This window comes from Zootoca vivipara, chromosome 13 (assembly GCF_965207765.1).
Source record: "Zootoca vivipara chromosome 13, rZooViv2.hap1.1, whole genome shotgun sequence".
Lineage (NCBI taxonomy): Eukaryota > Metazoa > Chordata > Lepidosauria > Squamata > Lacertidae > Zootoca > Zootoca vivipara.
The window spans coordinates 38,363,592-38,380,347 of NC_142596.1; the positions used below are offsets into that span (position 1 = coordinate 38,363,592).

The window sequence follows — 16,756 nt, forward strand, 5'->3', positions numbered from 1 at the left end:
CTGGGAGGAGATGTCAAATTATTGAGTGGGTAGGAAATGAGAGGAATCGGACAGTGGTCAGAGGTTAGGGAGGAAAGGAATATGGGTGGGAAAGGTATAAAGTGAAGCCTGACCACGACCCAACCCAACTGCATGTAAATTGAAAACAAAAGCATGATATTATGCATCAATAGTAGTCAATGTGTTGTCCTGCAGATGTTGTTGGACTACAGTTCCCATCAGGCCCTGTCAGTGTGACCAATGGCCAGGGATGATGTGAGATGTAGTCCAAAACAGCTGGATGACACCATGTTGGCTACTCCTGTTCTACCTGTCATCGTCAGTGGAACCATACATGTGGTATGTAAGAAAAACCCACCAAACAGGTTGCAGTCATTTCTCATTTCATAAGACGTATGTTCCAAAATGGCCTTTAGCTATTATGCAAATCCATCTCCAAAAATGCCTGCCCATCATCTTGTGACTCAATTGCACATTCCACATACGTTTTAACCAACAGGCACCTACTGCCAACCAACTTAAGACAGATGCAGATAAAGCCTAAGGTCAATGGCTTCAAGCAGGGAGCTGCATCCCATTTGCAGAACCCACTCTCACAACATCACAACCCACCTTCATCACAAACGCCGACAATCACCAGTTCCAACCACAAGGACTTGTATGGGAAAGTGTTCATTATTACGCTTCAAAGACTGACACCATTTGAGATTTCTTATTCTCGGGTGGAGGGGAGTATTTGTTAAGAAACTGCATGGAACGACTTTGACAGTATCAGCAAAACAACCCTCCCCTCCCCCAACATAAAACCTTTCAAGAGGTCCCGAAAAGCTAATGAATAATTGCCCAAATAAGCATTTTGCCACTTGCCATTTGCCATAAATACATTCAAGAGCAATTTCCAATTTTTAAAAAAGAACTCAGTGCACAGAGGGTCTAAACACTCATGTCAATTTTTTGATCTCATGACCTTCCATTTACATTCTTGCCTGAGATATTCTTGGAAGTTGAATAACACCAAGTGGGCTGGAGCAGTCATTGCCAGCCACCATTCTTTTGTACTGCTTCATCTTCTCTCCAAATGCATTAATTTATTTAAAATGTTTTTCCCCCCTCCTTCAAATGCACTTTTCTTGCTTGCATTTGCTGATAGGAAAAAAAAATGGCACGGAAGCTTTTGTTGGATGAAACTGAAACTTGGCTATTAGAAACTTTCTCCTACTTTAGGCATAAATACATTCAAGCATCATTGCTGAACTGTCAAAAAAAATGCAGTCTTCTAAGACATTTCCAAGTGTTAGATTGATGTAATCATGTAAATACTTTTCTCCAGCAGTTGTTTTGCCCAAACGTGGCAATCAATGGCAAGCATACCAACATATAAATGAGAAGGTCCTGATCCTTCAAAAGGTTTAATGCATGCCCAAATCCTACTTCCCTCTCCTCCCGCTGCCGAAACACGAATGCAGTCCTATATGTACTTACCTACGAGTAAATCTTACTGAATTTGGCCAGACTTACTTCTGAGTAGGCATGCGTAGGACTGCCCTGCCAGACACATTTTTCATCCTTATAATGGGGGACAGAGAATATCCCCCACCAATATCCCCCAACAATCCGGCAGAGAAAGCAGCAGCAAGATCTGTCCACATGAAGATCTCAGGGTATAATATCCTCATTTTTAAAGTACGATTTATACACTGAAGATGCACAGCAGCACATCATAAACCTTTCCACTGCCTGGGGGATATCTCTACATTACTTCAGCTCTGGCACTCCCAGCAAATATCCTCCTTTGAGCCAAAATCCATAATCCTTCTTTTGACAACTTTGCAAAGTGCTGAGTCCTCTGTTAATTCTGGCTTTGGCAGCAGCTGACTCCTTGAGAGCCAGCCCCATCAACTATGTCCTACTCAGAGTAGACCAACTGAAAGGATTGGGCCCATTAGTCATGTCTGCTGATTTCAATGGGCCTACTCAGAGTAGGACTAGCAGTGGGTGCAACCTACGGAGACCTACTTCCAAATGAATCTGCTGCATGAGGGTTCCCACACACACACACACACACTTTTGTCCTTCTGAGGTGAAGCATAAAACCAAGAACCAACTATTGCATAAAGGTTTCGAGATAAACTCTTTCAGAAGGGGATGGAAGTATTGGGGGCGGAGGAACAAGAGCCAAACAAACAAAAAGTGAAATCCAGACTCTGAAAGCATTTGCTTGACTGCCAAAGCACAGCCTTTACTGCTATCGAATTCAGTGACAAGGCAATAAAAGATCCTTTCTCCTTGGCAAGGACCCGTTTCCTGGCTCCCACAGTTGTAAACATCTCTGACCGTGACCAAGCAAAAACAAAGACAATGCAACTCACGCAAGTTGTTTGCAGGAGGTCTTGTTTCCATGTTCTCATAGTGCTGCACGTGGACCACAATGTTGAGATCTCGTTCCATGTGATCTGTTGTGCAGGGAGCTTCTGGTCTCATAACATCAGCAAGAGCCCTAAAAAATGGCGGGAAAGGGGAAAGAATTAGATACAGCCTTCCATAAAACCTTTGGCGCTCTCTCTCTCTCTCTCCCTCTCTCCCTCCCTCCCTCCCTCTCCTGCTCTGGAACAACAACAACAACAACAACAACAACAACAACAAACAACAACAAGAACAACAATAATAATAATTTATTATTTATACCCCGCCTATCTGGCTGGGTTTCCCCAGCCACTCTGGGCAGCTTCCAACAGAAAAATGAAATGAAATAATCTATTAAACATTAAAAGCCTCCCTAAACAGGGCTGCCTTCAGATGTCTTCTAAAAATCTGGTAGCTGTTTTTTCTCTTTGACATCTGATGGGAGGGCATTCCACAGGGCGGGCGCCACCACCAAGAAGGCCCTCTGCCTGGTTCCCTGCAACTTGGCTTCTCGCAACAAGGGAACCACCAGAAGGCCCTTGGTACTGGACCTCAGTGTCCGGGCAGAACGATGGGGGTGGAGATGCTCCTTCAGGTATACTGGACCGAGGCCATTTAGGGCTTTAAAGGTCAGCACCAACACTTTGAACTGTGCTCGGAAACGTACTGGGAGCCAATGTAGATCTTTCAAGACTGGTGTTATGTGGTCTCAGTGGCCGCTCCCAGTCACCAGTCTAGCTGCCGCATTCTGGATTAGTTGTAGTTTCCAGGTCACCTTCAAAGGTAGCCCCATGTAGAGCGCATTGCAGTAGTCCAAGTGAGAGATAACTAGAGCATGCACTACTCTGGCAAGATAGTCTGCAGGCAGGTAGGGTCTCAGCCTGCGCACCAGATGGAGCTGATAGACAGCTGCCCTGGACACAGAATGCCCTGGAAATAGACTCTCAAATTTTAATTTTGGTAGATCCCTTCCCGCTAACAGCAAACTTTGTGTGCCCATGCCAACAGGACCGAAGCCCAAACTAAACCACTAAAACCAAAATGGAGGTATCAACCAACTTGGGTGCCTCCTGAGATATGAGAAATACAAAACAAAAACTAAAGGTTTTTTTTTATTTAAAAAAATTCCTTTAAAAAAATGACACACAGGGAAGACTAAGGGTGCTCAGTCAACTCCAGGAGATATGGGATGGTGGAAAAGAAAACCAGAGAAACAGTAGAATGTCATGCTTGAGGAGTTCACACATGGCTGGAACCCTGGACAGGAACATTCATATTTGATTTGGAAGATATACTGCAACAGTTTTTGGCGGCTACAACTTGTTATCAGGGCAGTGGAAGCTTCTTTTGGGAATGTTCATTTCTGCAGTGAGGACTCAGGGGAAGAATCCATGAACACCCACATTTGTCAAATGCTACTTCTGTCTGTTTTGTGGTTTTGCTGGAGGTGAAGACACTTTTGGATGAGGCCAACTCCCAAGACTTCCAGGCGAAGGTGGAATATACCACCTTCACACTGATTTGATTTCATGATGTCACCTGAAGCTATATCTTCCCCTCATTCTGGATTCTCGTGGGTTTGTTTATAAAGCACCCAGAAGCATTGCCTCCAGTAGAATTTCTCCATATTTCATGCCACTTTGTGCTCACAGAAACGGGCGAGATGTTCTCTGACTTCACCACCTGCAGCAACTTTGACGCAGCTGGCAAAGTTGGGCAAACTCTGCAGGCACAAGGATGGGCAAATCCATCCATTTCAGTTTCTCCGGGCTTCACATTTCCTCAGTTCAGTTCTCCACAATTCTGCATCAGTTTGCTCCCCACCCACCCACCCACCCACCCCCAAAAAAAACATCCTCAGGGAAATTCATCAACATTTTTGTGCAAATTTCTCCTGGTATACACATTTTTGTTTGCCGTTTTGCCAAATATACACATCTTTGCAAAGCAACTTTCCCTAACATGATCCATCTGAGTATGGTATTCTCAGTATCGTATGCACACTTTACCCCAGTTTATACCTAGTTGTACATATCGGTTGCAACATCTGCAGAAGTGTGAATTTCCAAAGATGGATGTGTTTGAGTCCGTGTATTGTTTCAGAAAGAAAGTGCTAGTTAGGATAGGTTTGCCTTTAAAATCAAATTTCTCCCCCATTCCTAGTTGGGAATAAATCACTTTGGGCAGCCTAGTTTTTATGAGGTCCCCCCCCTCCAAGATTACTACTAAATGAAAACCAGTCCTGCAATATGGCAGGAGAAAGGAATGAGCATGTGGTTGCCCAGAAATATATATCAATTTTTAAAAATGGCTCATGTATTTCTCCTGCCATACTCCAGCACTCATGGAAATTGATAAAATGAGCATCTCATCAGAACGTGTCCTGGTCCTGCAGTGCTCCTTTGGTCTGATCAGCCTAAGATGGAATCCAACATGGTGGCTACAGCTTTGCTGAGACCCATCAGGTGTGGCCTCGCAACACACCTGTGGGTCCTGACCCACTGACTGGAGACCTATGATTTAAACCTGTGGATCCCCCCCAAAAATTACCAGGTCCGCTAAGAGGCAAGCAGGTAGCAAGAGGGCACTGGAGATGTAAATAACTACCAGACTTTGAAAAGCTGTTATCACTGGATCAGGTTCATCAGGTTTGTTGAATTAATTACATGAAATAGTTTTAAATGGATTTTGAATAAATGTGAATTGATTGTGACTGTTTGGGATTTTATTGTGTTATTTTCTCCCTTAGTGGGTCATGCAGACTGCTGTTCTGGTTATGCTTTATATAGGGTAAGGGGCACTGGGGGTGGATTTATAGAACCAAGGGGCAATGACCCCCCCCCAAAAAAAAAGCTTTAGGAACCACTGATTTAAACCACCATGCCAGGGTCCCTGGTCTGGCTGGGCCCTTCTAGGTAGCATAGATTATATAACCACTAACCAAGTCTGGATGCTACTGGCAGAAACATGCAGCAAAAAGGGGAGGAGAAAATTAATCCAGATATTATTATTTTTTTACTCTCAGACTGTTGGAAGTCTCTTTTAATGTGCACGGCAAGCTAATTACACATGATACGCAGTGATTCTTGACTGTGGGGCAGTATTATGTCATTTAAATGTCAGATGGATTTCTGATCTCCAGATTCTTTTTATTAAGAAAAAAAATAGAGAGGAGAGGGTTGTGCTTGCTTGATCCAGTTAAAAAAAGAAGAAGGAGAAAGATTCGTAAGAGCAGGTAGCCAGAATGAGTTTGGGCATTTTGAAATGACACTTCAATAAGAAGCAAATCTTCAAGACCCGCCACTGCAGAGCTGGCCTACATAGCAGAGGAAAAACTCGCAGCTAGGAAAGATCCCAAAGAGCTGTGTACATTAATAGGCTCCTAAGAGGGGAATATTATCCCAATACAGCCTCAAGTTATAGACTGATCCTGAATAATCCACAAAAAGCACACACACATACACACTACGCAGATCCAGTCAGTTCAGAGAGGATTTTTGATACAGGCAAAATGGCCAAAGCTTAAGGTAGCTGCATATATTTTACAAAAATGCTGGAGACGGCTGCATGCTGGGACAGGAAGGCAGGAAGCAGAAATGTGGCAAATCTAAGGCTCCTCCACATGACCTGTTTATTGAGCATTCATCTTGATTCTTTGCTTCCCAAGGCTGTCGTATGACAAGCACCATTTCCTCCTGAATTCCTCTTGGTTTCTTTGAGTGATGGTTATACACCTTCCCATTAACCGTTCACCCCACCCTTTTTTATTACATTTACATCCTACTCTTTTTCTCCAGTGAACTCAAAGCAGTGTACATGATTCTCCCCCTTCCTTATTTAATCCCCACAACAACCCTGTGAGGTAGGTTGTGCTGAGCAGAAGTGACTGGCCCAAGGTCACCCAGTGAGCTTCATGGCCAAAGTGGAGATTTGAGCCACTACTCCGCACCTGCTCTGTTTGCAATGCATTTTGGAGCATTTCCCCATCACGTTTCTAAGCAGAAGATAGGCAGGTGTTATTGTTGTTGTTTTTAGTTGATTTATTGCACTGGGACAACGGAGAGTTTTAATCCATTTTTATTGTGCAATCCTCTTCAGCTTTAGAAACCTTAGTAACAATAACTGCATTACTCAGTTTTGGAGAAACAAAAAACCTCCAACAGTGGGAGAATGGCTGGAGAAAACTTGGAAGAATGTCTTGTTCATTGAGCTAACATACAATAGGAATCCAATATGTGCAATATGTCTTGGCTACATTAGCAACAGCACTCCCAGCTTGAACACTGGAAACAGAACAAGCTTGCAGATTGGGGAGCTGAGACAAGGAGGTCATTGCAGCCTAGCAGAAGACCACTTGCAGTTACCCCACACAATACAATTCCCGCAAGAAACCCAAATAGCATGGGCAGCATCAAAATGTGTGGCTGCTTCTTGTAACCCAAACACATGCATATGAGTGGCCATAGACTCCCAGCCAAGTGTGACATGTGTAGAATATCCACCTTTTAGATGCCGTCTGCGGAGGCATTTCCTGCAACAATATCTCGGCTTGTTCCTCGGGAATTAATTCATGGGCTTTTAAACTAGGAGCTTTGTTGTTTGCTGCTAATATTCATAGTCACTGTGCTACACTGGCTTGCAATCAAGTTAGAGAATCTATTGCGGCAATGGGGAATTTCCCGTCAGCTCTCATCATCACTGGCAATTGGGCAACACCAAAAGGACCACAAGCTCCCCACCCCTGCAGGAGCTTCCTGCACTCAATCGGAAGCTGCGGAAGCTGCGTTCGACATTCGGCTTCTGAAAAACATTCGCAAAACTGGAACACTCACTGCCAGGTTTGTACCGTTCAGGAGCCAATTTGTTCGGGAGCCAAGCCATTTGAATACCAAGGTATCACTGTCATTTATTTAATTTTAGGTGGTAGATGCTATGCAAGTTTTATGTTACCCCAAACCAACTCCCCCTCCTCTCTTTCCTCTCCCCCCACCCTCACCATCAGGGATGGGGCGAGACATTGCTCCTCCTTAGGCAGCAAAGTCTGCTGTTGCTACACCCCACTCCTGTTTTGATTGATTGATTGATTGATATACTACTTAATGGCCAAATGGGTTTCTATGTGGTCTTCGAAACATAAAAACCATTTCCACTAACATTGAAACAAACAAGGGTAATTAAAAAACACCATGAAACAAACCTATTAAAATATAAACATCCACAATTAAAATATGCAATAAAACAATGTAATTTTTAAAAGCCCAACCATTAAAACAGGAGGCTTAGGTCAAGGGAATGCTTGTGTAAATGCGTGCTTCTTCCAAAGCCAGCAGAATACCAAGGCAGATTCTCTCACCGCTGTCACTTTCACTCATCCCCTCCTCACTTTCACCACCACCACTGTGCTAACTTTTGAACCATTTTTCTGGCAGCAGCCCTGGTGGCTTCTCTGCCTGAAGGGGGTCCCGTGAGCCCTGTTCAGTAGCCGTGCCTAAGTAGAAGGGCAGCAGCAACAGCAATGACCTGTGAGTTAAGTGAGCAGGAGCCCAGGGGATGCTAATCACAAACATCAACGCAACGCAATGCTTGGTGGCAACCAACCTGGATGGAATTAAAAGAGGATTAGACAAATTCATGGTTTGCTAGTTCGTAGCCACCATGGCTATGTTCTGCCTTCACTGTTGGAGGCAGTATGTCCCTGAATACCAGCTGGTGAGAATCCTAAGTGGGCAGGGTGCTGTTGTGCTCATGTCCCTGCTTGTGGGCCATTGGCCTGATCCAGCAGGTTTCTATTCTGTTCTTACGAATGAGGCCATTGCCTTGGTTTGCTGCATGAAAGTGCAGTACCTATGCCTGAGTTTTGCTTAACATCCCACCTGATGAATAGTTTTGGAGAAGTTTGGTCCCTATTTTGGGACAGTTTGACTGGTATTGTCTGACTATTGATCGGGGTGGAATTATGGTGGAGAGAGTGAACGATTCTTAAACACGCTTGCAATTCTGGTGTACAGATTGATCCATGCACCAGCCACCCAATTCCCCATCTGTTGTGTTTATTCTGCAAGAGCTTCAACTTCCCTCCCAAGCTCCTGAAACACTTCATTGCTTCTGTCATGTCCAAATGGACTTCCTCGTTCTCTTATCGCACATCGCCACTAAGACAATCTTTCAGCTGCTGCAAGGAGGAAAGTGCCACTGAAGTCAACTTCTGAGTAAGCATGCACATGATTGAGCTAAAAGGACCGCTTATCGCAGTTCACAGCTAAAGTTCCATTATTAAATTCCTGTTTAATAAGTTTCTTATTTTAATGCTACTTTTCTGAGCAAGGGTCATAGCTGCCAAGTTTTCCCTTTTCTCACGAGGAAGCCTATTCAGCATAAGGGAATTTCCCTTAAAAAAAAAGGGAGAACTTGGCAGCTATGGCAAGGGTAAACATTGATTTCAAATCAACCACAGGCCAATCTTGGACGTTGATTGATTTTTATTCCTGCTGCTTACTGGAAGGTCAAAGTCCCATTTAGTCCAGCAATTTATTCTCCCAGAGGCCAGCTATATGCCTCTCCTGGCCCACCCAGCTAAGGAAGGCATGTGTTTGATAGTTCAGTCTTCATTGACAAAACAAGCATTTACAGCAACTCCCACAGTGCTCCACACACACACACTTCTAGTGACAAGACGGCTGTCCCTCAGATCTGTACCCTGAGGAGCAGCTGCACCAAAAGGTTGCCCTCTTCTCTGCCAGTTTATATACCCTGCCCAGACAGGTTGCACACCTGCAACCTCAGACTTTTTTGGCATGGAAGCTGTCCCACCTCAAGCCCCTTCTGGTTCTAGGAGACAGTAGGGCAGGGAAAGGTGAGCAATCTACTGACCCATCTGTCACTGGAGCAGCCTCTGCATCTTCCACCACATTCCATGTGCCTTCCTCCATCTCAGAATGCTCTGATTCTTCCTCCTTCCTCTCCCCCTGCCCTTGCTCCTGCCTTGTGATGAGTGCCAAACCCCATAAATTGCTGGTCCCCTCTGCTGGGTCCATCTCCTACGGTAGCTCCTTGCCTCTGTCACACACTTTGTGGAGCCCTGTCAGTCTCTGACAGTGCCTGTGAGAAGCCCACAAGCTGGACTTGAGTGCAGAAGCCCTCTCCCCCCTAGTGATTCCCAGCAATGGCTTTTCAGAGGCATATTGCCTCTGGCAGTGAAGGGAGAACACATTCATCATGGCTAGTAGGCACTGATCGCCTGCAAAACGTTACAAGACTCCAGATCAAAATGTTTGCTTTGCCATGAAGCTCCCTACGGAGCCTTGGGCAGGTTGCTTTCCTTCAGCCCAGTCTACCTCCTAAAGTTCTTGTCTAGATCGGTGATTACGCATGAGATGGGATTTTTAAAGCACCAAGCAGCTCTTAGGAACACATTTCCTCTGGACCCTAGTACGATGAAGTTAGGAACCTCGGAAGTTGCTTTATACAGAGTCAGACCACTGGCCGCAGTATTGTCTACACTGACTGGCAACAGCTCTCCGGGGTTTCAGATTGAGGTCTCTCCCAGTCCCATCTGGAGATGTTGGGGATTGAACCCGGGACCTTCGGCGTGCAAAGCAGGTACTCTGCCACTGAGCTCATCACTAAAACCATTTACTTATTTCAGTGACTAACAAAACAGAGATACTACATCCTTGTAACAAAACATTTTGGCTTGTGCCTTCCTCAGATGCTCTGATGCGAGTCAAAAGGTTCTGCAGTCAAGGTGGCAGAACACTGAGGGTGCATTTGCTGCAGCTGTGTGATGTAACATCCTACAGGTTGAGGCCATGTGATGTTATAGCATCAACTCTATAGATTCAGGTGTTTTCTCTGTTGGGTGGTATTTTACCCAACGTAATTCTAGGCTGCATCAATGTAAGGATGGTGTCCATATCAGGAGAAGTAGTGATAGCCCTCTATTCTCCTATGGTATGATGTCACCTGTAACTTGTTAAGGGTGCTAACATTTGCTAGGAGACCCCTGGTCCCTTCCCAGAGCTACAAGTCCCAAAGTTCCCTGGGAAGAAGGATTAACCACTCTGAGAACTGTAGTTTTGTGAAGGGAATAGGTGTCTCTTAGGAACTCTCAGAACCCTTAACAAACTACAGTTCCCAAGATTCGTCGGGTGGAGCCATGACTGTTTAAAGTGGTAGCAGAGTGCTTAAAATGTGACCTAGTCCCATGGGACAAGCTGGAGTATTTAACTTCTCTCCCCCAAAATCTTTGGGCCACACAAAATGAATGAGGTGAAGTAGATGGAAGAGCCAGATAGAACAGCAAAGGGAATATTAACATAGCCATGGATACAATATTTTTGTCCCCAACAGTGGAGTTAGGTACTTTTACAATCTTGACTTAATGGTCAAATGGGAACTCCTCTTTAGAAGATAATGTGTGTTGCTTAATTTCTTTCTCCTTGTGGTACACCAGCACTGCTCATTCAGGCTGAGCATTGCCCTGGGACATCTGCCCCAAAGTGATGCCTTGATGGACACCAGTATTTGTCCCTCTCCTGTATTGAAAATGTGTAACATTCCTGTTTTACTTAATTACAATGAATTCCCGGTGGCAAGTGTCCTATTCCTTTCTAAGCTCATTGGATAATTGTCCCCTGAATGTACTCCCCACCCCCACCAGAAATCTTTAAAGTCTTCCTACCTGGTTATTTTTCATGAATATATACCAAGCAGGCATCTGATTCTGCCCCTTCCCACATTTCATTCTCTTTTCATCAACTGCTTCTGGTCTGAAGTTTGGAGACCAGGTAACGAAAGAGCACTGTGGGAGTTCAAATATCATGAACTAATCTGCTACTAATAGAGGACCTTGCTGAGGACTAGCCATTTAATCTTGACAGGTGCTGGCCAGAAGGGGTTTGAAAAATGTCCCCTTACGAATCCCATCCGTTAGCTTAAGTAGCAAGATCACACCAGAAACTTTCGTACCACTGTTAGATGAGCAACAGGGAGTTGAGGGATTATGATTTCTGTAAGTGAACACCATACAGCTTCCCTCCTTCAATAGCATTTGAAACAGGCAAGACGTTTAAGTTTGGATGAGGATCAATGAGAAAGGTAATTATAAGCACCTTCACTAAGGAATGAGGAGTATTGGGAGTTACTGTGGACCCCTTTGCAGCCCAGCGATGACTCCTGGAATAATTCCAGCAGTTGCAAGTGCATAGAGATGTGCCAGGAAAACTTGTCAATAGGGGACCCCAGTTGCTTTGCAGAAGTTTCAGCCCAGAGAATTGCTCCTGAGCAAACATTAATGAACAATTTGTACATATAGGCTATAACTGTGTCTATTGACCAGTAGCAGCTTTCCAAGTCTCAAGCAGAAAAGGACCTGTGGTCCTGTTTAAAGAAACAACCCGGGGTCCCTTTTAACTAGATATACTAAGGTTCAAACACAGAACCTTCTGCATGCATTCCATGAGCTATTGGCTCATCCAAAAATGGTACATTCATTGGACACGTTTTCCTATGTATATTTGTCCTTGAGAATCACTCCGGCAACCATCTCACTGCTGAAGTGTCCTCAATCCCAGCTGCTCTGTTGCATGAATAAACTAGCAGTTTAGGGTACGCAATGTCTGTCATATATATATATATATATATATATGGCAACTTTATAGAATAAGCACATACACAAAAAGGCAGCTGTCCCCAAGGAAGCTTTGCTAGTAGGAAGAAGATAGGTGAGAAGGGAAAGAGAAGTGTGGCAAAAGCAATAAAGGGGGAAATGGGCCAAATGCATGGAATTCTAGAGTTAGAAGAGACCTCAGAGTTTATCTGTAGAAAATCCATGAGTTCAGCATCACCGATAAGCAGCCATCCAAATTCTGCAAAAAAAGAGAGCACCTTTCATGAAGGAGAAACCCTCACCTCCTGAAATACTCTATTCCTATGTTTTTATCACCAGGACATACTTCCTAATGTTTAGTTGCCATTCTCTTTGCTAGGATGTGAATCTGTTGGTTTGAGTCCTATACTCTAGATTAACAGGGGATGAATTAGCCCCATCTCTCTCAGATATTTGAAGACCGCTATTTATAATGCCTAATCTTCCCCTTTCCGGGATATTTAGACTTCCTCAAGGTTGGGAAAAGATGTTGGGGGAAGGCAGGCAGAAGTTAAGCATGGGATTTGTATAGATGATGGATTTTAAGGAGGGAGTTGAAGAGGAACATAGGAAGGTGCCTTATACCGAGTCAGACCATTGGTCCATCTAGCTCAGTGCCATCTGCACTGACTGGCAGCAGCTCTCTGGGGTTTCAGGAAGGGGATTTTTCCCAGCCTCACCTGGAGATGCTGGGGATTGAACCCGTGTCCTTCTGCATGCAAAGGCACTGAGCTATGGTCCTTCCCTGGGTAGCTCCATCTAAAGAACCTGAGAGAGAGAGTTCCAAGCATAAAAGACCCACAAGGGGAAATAGGTGGAGTTGCTTGGAGGCTCCTGCTTCCCTGCAGACAATCTTTGCATGGAACTGAACGTCTGAACGATGAGCACATGCACTTGCCACAAATTAACGAGAGGCAAACAATCACTTCCCCTTCCTAGCTCAGAGGTTGTCCTGCTCAATGTTGCCGTGTCACCTTTTCAGCATACCTGTCCATGTAGACACGATAGAAGCAGAGGCAGGGGGGAAGTGGGGTGCCCAAACCTCTGCCAAGATTTGAGGGGCAGAGGACAGAATGGAATCTCACTCTCTACCTGCCTTCATTTAGTGGCTGAGCCGTCTCAAGCCCAGGAGGGCGTTTTTTTGGATACCCCTCCACTTGTAAACCTGGATTCCCAGCGTGTTGGGTTGCCTGAGAATTCCTGTGCTCTGCTGCTCTCCTCCTTGGTAGTAAAAATGATCACCCATCAGCCAGTTTATAAATAGCAAATAATTGCTAGTGAAAGAACGGGCGATGCATTCTGAATCCTATTTTGGGTGTCTTGTTGCAGGGGGAGGCTGTTAATCACAAAGCAATAGCAGGATCTTGGACAAGGAGATGTTCCAGGTGCAGAGTCCATGGGAGGGGAAAGGAGGAGACCGGGAAGAGATGAGGAACCAGGCTACCTTTGAGTTAAAACTTTCCAGAGCAAAACAGCCCTGTCCATCTGAAGGCATCCTGGCAACTCCAGCCTTCATCTTGAAAGTTCCCCTGGCTATGCTGGGATCAATTTAATAGAGCTATTTGCTATTGCTGCTGCTGCTGCTGCCTCTCTCTTTTTTGCAATTGTTTTTATTTTATCTGCAAATGTCTTTCCCCATCTGTTTTGCTTTCATGTGTTGGGGATTAGCATAATGAATCAGACAAACCGAATGATTTGACAAACGGGCTGGGTCTTTGATTATCTACTGTTGACACAATTTGGGGGGAGTGTGTGCATGTGTGTGTGTTTAGAATGGCAGGGAGAGGCAGCCAAAAGTGGGATTGTGCCCACTTGCCTGATTGCCAGCTTGTGGTTAGAGCAGCACCCATCAGCTTAATTTGCCATTGTGTGTGTGTTATATTTGATCTGAAACAGCCAGTTACTTGATAGATGCAAAGCATACAACACAGCACAGAGACGCCAGCCCATCTCCTAATTGGCAAGTTAGATATTATATGAACCTCTGTCTCATCAAGACCCTCAGTCTGGGGTCCTTCTCTGCAATCTCCCTGCTGTGCTTCATCCTTTCAGTGTTAGGGAGCAGGTCCTGTTTCTCAGGTGTGGAGGCTCAAGCACCTGCGAGCTGAGATTGTGCCCGCTTTGTACCTGGAAACCAAGGAGATGCTCAAATGAAGATTGTGTGTGAGAGAGAGACAGTGTTTACAAGCCACTGCGGAGAAGTTTGCCCCGTAAGCGCAACAGTTGGAAAGCGGTGGGGAGAGAGAGAAAGAGAGAGTGTGCGTTACGGGCAGACCTCGCAAGCCGAGTTAAACGCCACATTTGTTATTTTATTTTTACTGTTGCTGCGCTTCTCCGTCATGAGTGAGCTTCTGTGCGCGCGCGCCCCTCACCCAATCTTTTCACTATCTGGAGCTGCTCGGCCGCCGCTGCGCCAAGACATGTGCGTTAATCCCCGTGCAAGCATTTGGCTAACACACCAGGGGGTGGCTACTGGTTCTTACATGCCCCGTCGAGGGCGAGAGAGGGCACCATCACGCCCTGAAGAAAGTGGGGAGGTGGGGGGGGGACTCCAGAGACGGTGGTTTTGTAGTCATGGCTTTTAAGGCCAGCGGGAGTTCTTTCTTAGGCTCAACACGCGCACAGAGACTCGGGCAGGTGGCCGCCTCTGTGCTCGGGTTGAGTTCGCGGGTCGTCAGCCCCCACCACACAACATCCGAAGAAAGGTGGTTAAGCCTCGCCTTACCTGGACATGTGTTCCCTCTGAGGTCGATGCGCTTTCTCCAGCCCCAGTTTGGTGAAGATGCCCACCAATACCATGACAGCCACCACCCCGCAGATGATGTAGACGATGAGGTTGGTTTTATCTCGGGTGGGGTCGTGGGAAGGGTCGACGGGGCGGTTGGGCGTCTTGCGCCCGTTCAGCCAGGGGGGCTTGATGTAGTTGGTGCAGATATCCTGATCCAAGCGGCCCTTCCGGTACTTGCAGCAGAAGCGAAAGCCACAAGTGCCGCAACAGAAAGGGTATTCCCGGACGCTGCAATTGAACGACGGGTCCCACTGGCCCATCACGTCGTAGTAGCCCCTGCATTCCTCCGGGGTCGGGGGCGGCTCCGAGGCGTCGACGTGCTGCTCCCCTTCTCGGCTCTGGTTCCCCCCGGAGAGCATCACGATGCTGCCCAAGTGCTGCCCGGCTTTTTCCTGCGCCCGGCACAAAAGGGTGAGGAGGTCCGCCACCAAGTAGCCCAAGAACAGCCGGAGGAAGCCCTTCATCCTTCTCAGCGCCAGCCCGGGCGAGCTGAGGCTGTCTCCGCCGCCGCCGCCGCAACTCAAGCCGCTCGACGCTGCTGCGATGCGCCAAGAACTGCACATAAAGGGGGCTCTCGGGCAACCGCGGGGAGCCCGCTCGCCTGGCAGCCCGCGCGGGGTTTCAGCACCGTGGACAGCTCCGTGGCTTTCAGCGCGCTGGGAAGCTCCTAGCGGCCGCGCAGCTTTGCAGGGCCGCCTCTGCCGAGCATGCGGAGCTGGGGGGGCGGGGTGCCAGTCCCACCTCTTCTCTCTCTCTCGTTCTTTTTCTTTCCCCCCACCTTCCGAAGCCTCAGAGCGCGGGGAGTGAACTGCGCGCGGCACTTGTGGAGCGTGGAGACAGGCAGGAAAAGCGAACGTGGATGAGTGAGGGTCCAAAAGCACAGAGGAGGGTGGTCGGCGAGGGGAGCGGAAGGGGCAAGAGGAGGCACCGGGGCCTCTGGGGAAATCGGAGCGCGGGGTGGTGGCGGCAGCAGCGGCTGCAGAGCGGTTTTGCAGCGGTAGGTGGTTGCGAGGGGCGGGGAGATGGAGAAGCGATGGTGTCTCTAGAGGGAGGGGAGGAGGACGCGACTCAACTGGCTTCGCTCTCCAGCTGCCATCTAGCTCGCACACAAACGGGCAGAGGAGACCTCGCCAAGTTCTCCAGCAGGGAAACTCTCTTGCTAGAAGACGCGCGCCCTCCCCGGCCTCTCCTGCAAGGAGAGGGGAGGAGACTGCAGCTTCTTCTAATAGAACTGCATGGGAGCCAGGAACAGTTAGCGTGTGACCCCCCCACCCCTCACCGGTGGGAAAGCAGTCGGGAAGAGAATTAGGTCGGAACCAAAGGCTCTGAGCGGGTGGGGCAAGCAACTTGGAGATACAGAGCGAGCACATCCATAGCAGATTTGGGGCCAGTTGCCTTTGGGGGGGAAAGGGGTGACACAGCCAAGCCCCCACTTCCTCCAGCATCTTTCAGAACCAGTCTGTTCCAGGAGTGGGCAAAGTCCAGACTTGAGGGATGGGGGTCTACTTGAGGGTATTTTTTATTAGAAACCCAGGGGTGTGTGTAAGAGTGTGTGTGTGCAGAAACTAGTTTACTGCACAAATGTAATATTTATATTTATTGTTCTGTCCTCTTTGCCTCTGACCCTGCCTCTGCCTGTGGCCCCCAGAAGGCAAGGTCTATCTAGTCCACTATTTAGTCCAATGTGTTTTCCACAATGGTCAACCAAATGTCTCTTCGAAAGGCACAGTCAAGACATGAGTGCAACAGTACTGTTATGAGTTTGGGGATAGTTCAGTCTGGATGATGGCCAGAGTCCCTTCCCATTCTTGAGGTCCTGTATCTGTGAGGGTAGAATGCATAAGAGCAAGCATGCCAAAGCATACCTTTATTAAAGTAATGACTTTGGATAGCTAGTTAGGCACCACAGTTAGCATAAC

At 46.9% G+C, this 16,756-nt stretch overlaps 1 protein-coding gene across 1 annotated transcript in view; it reads right to left on the reverse strand.

Annotated features, from left to right (window-relative positions):
• LOC118092961 (protein shisa-9) overlaps positions 1-15,301 on the reverse strand; it is a 39,433-nt gene extending 24,132 nt beyond the window's left edge. The window contains exons 1-2 of the mRNA XM_088657266.1: positions 14,775-15,301; positions 2,370-2,497 (exon numbers count right to left, since the gene is read on the reverse strand). Of these exons, the coding sequence (XP_088513392.1) occupies positions 2,370-2,497; positions 14,775-15,301 (655 nt within the window). The remainder of the gene's footprint in view (positions 1-2,369; positions 2,498-14,774) is intronic.
• Positions 15,302-16,756: the final 1,455 nt, after the last annotated feature.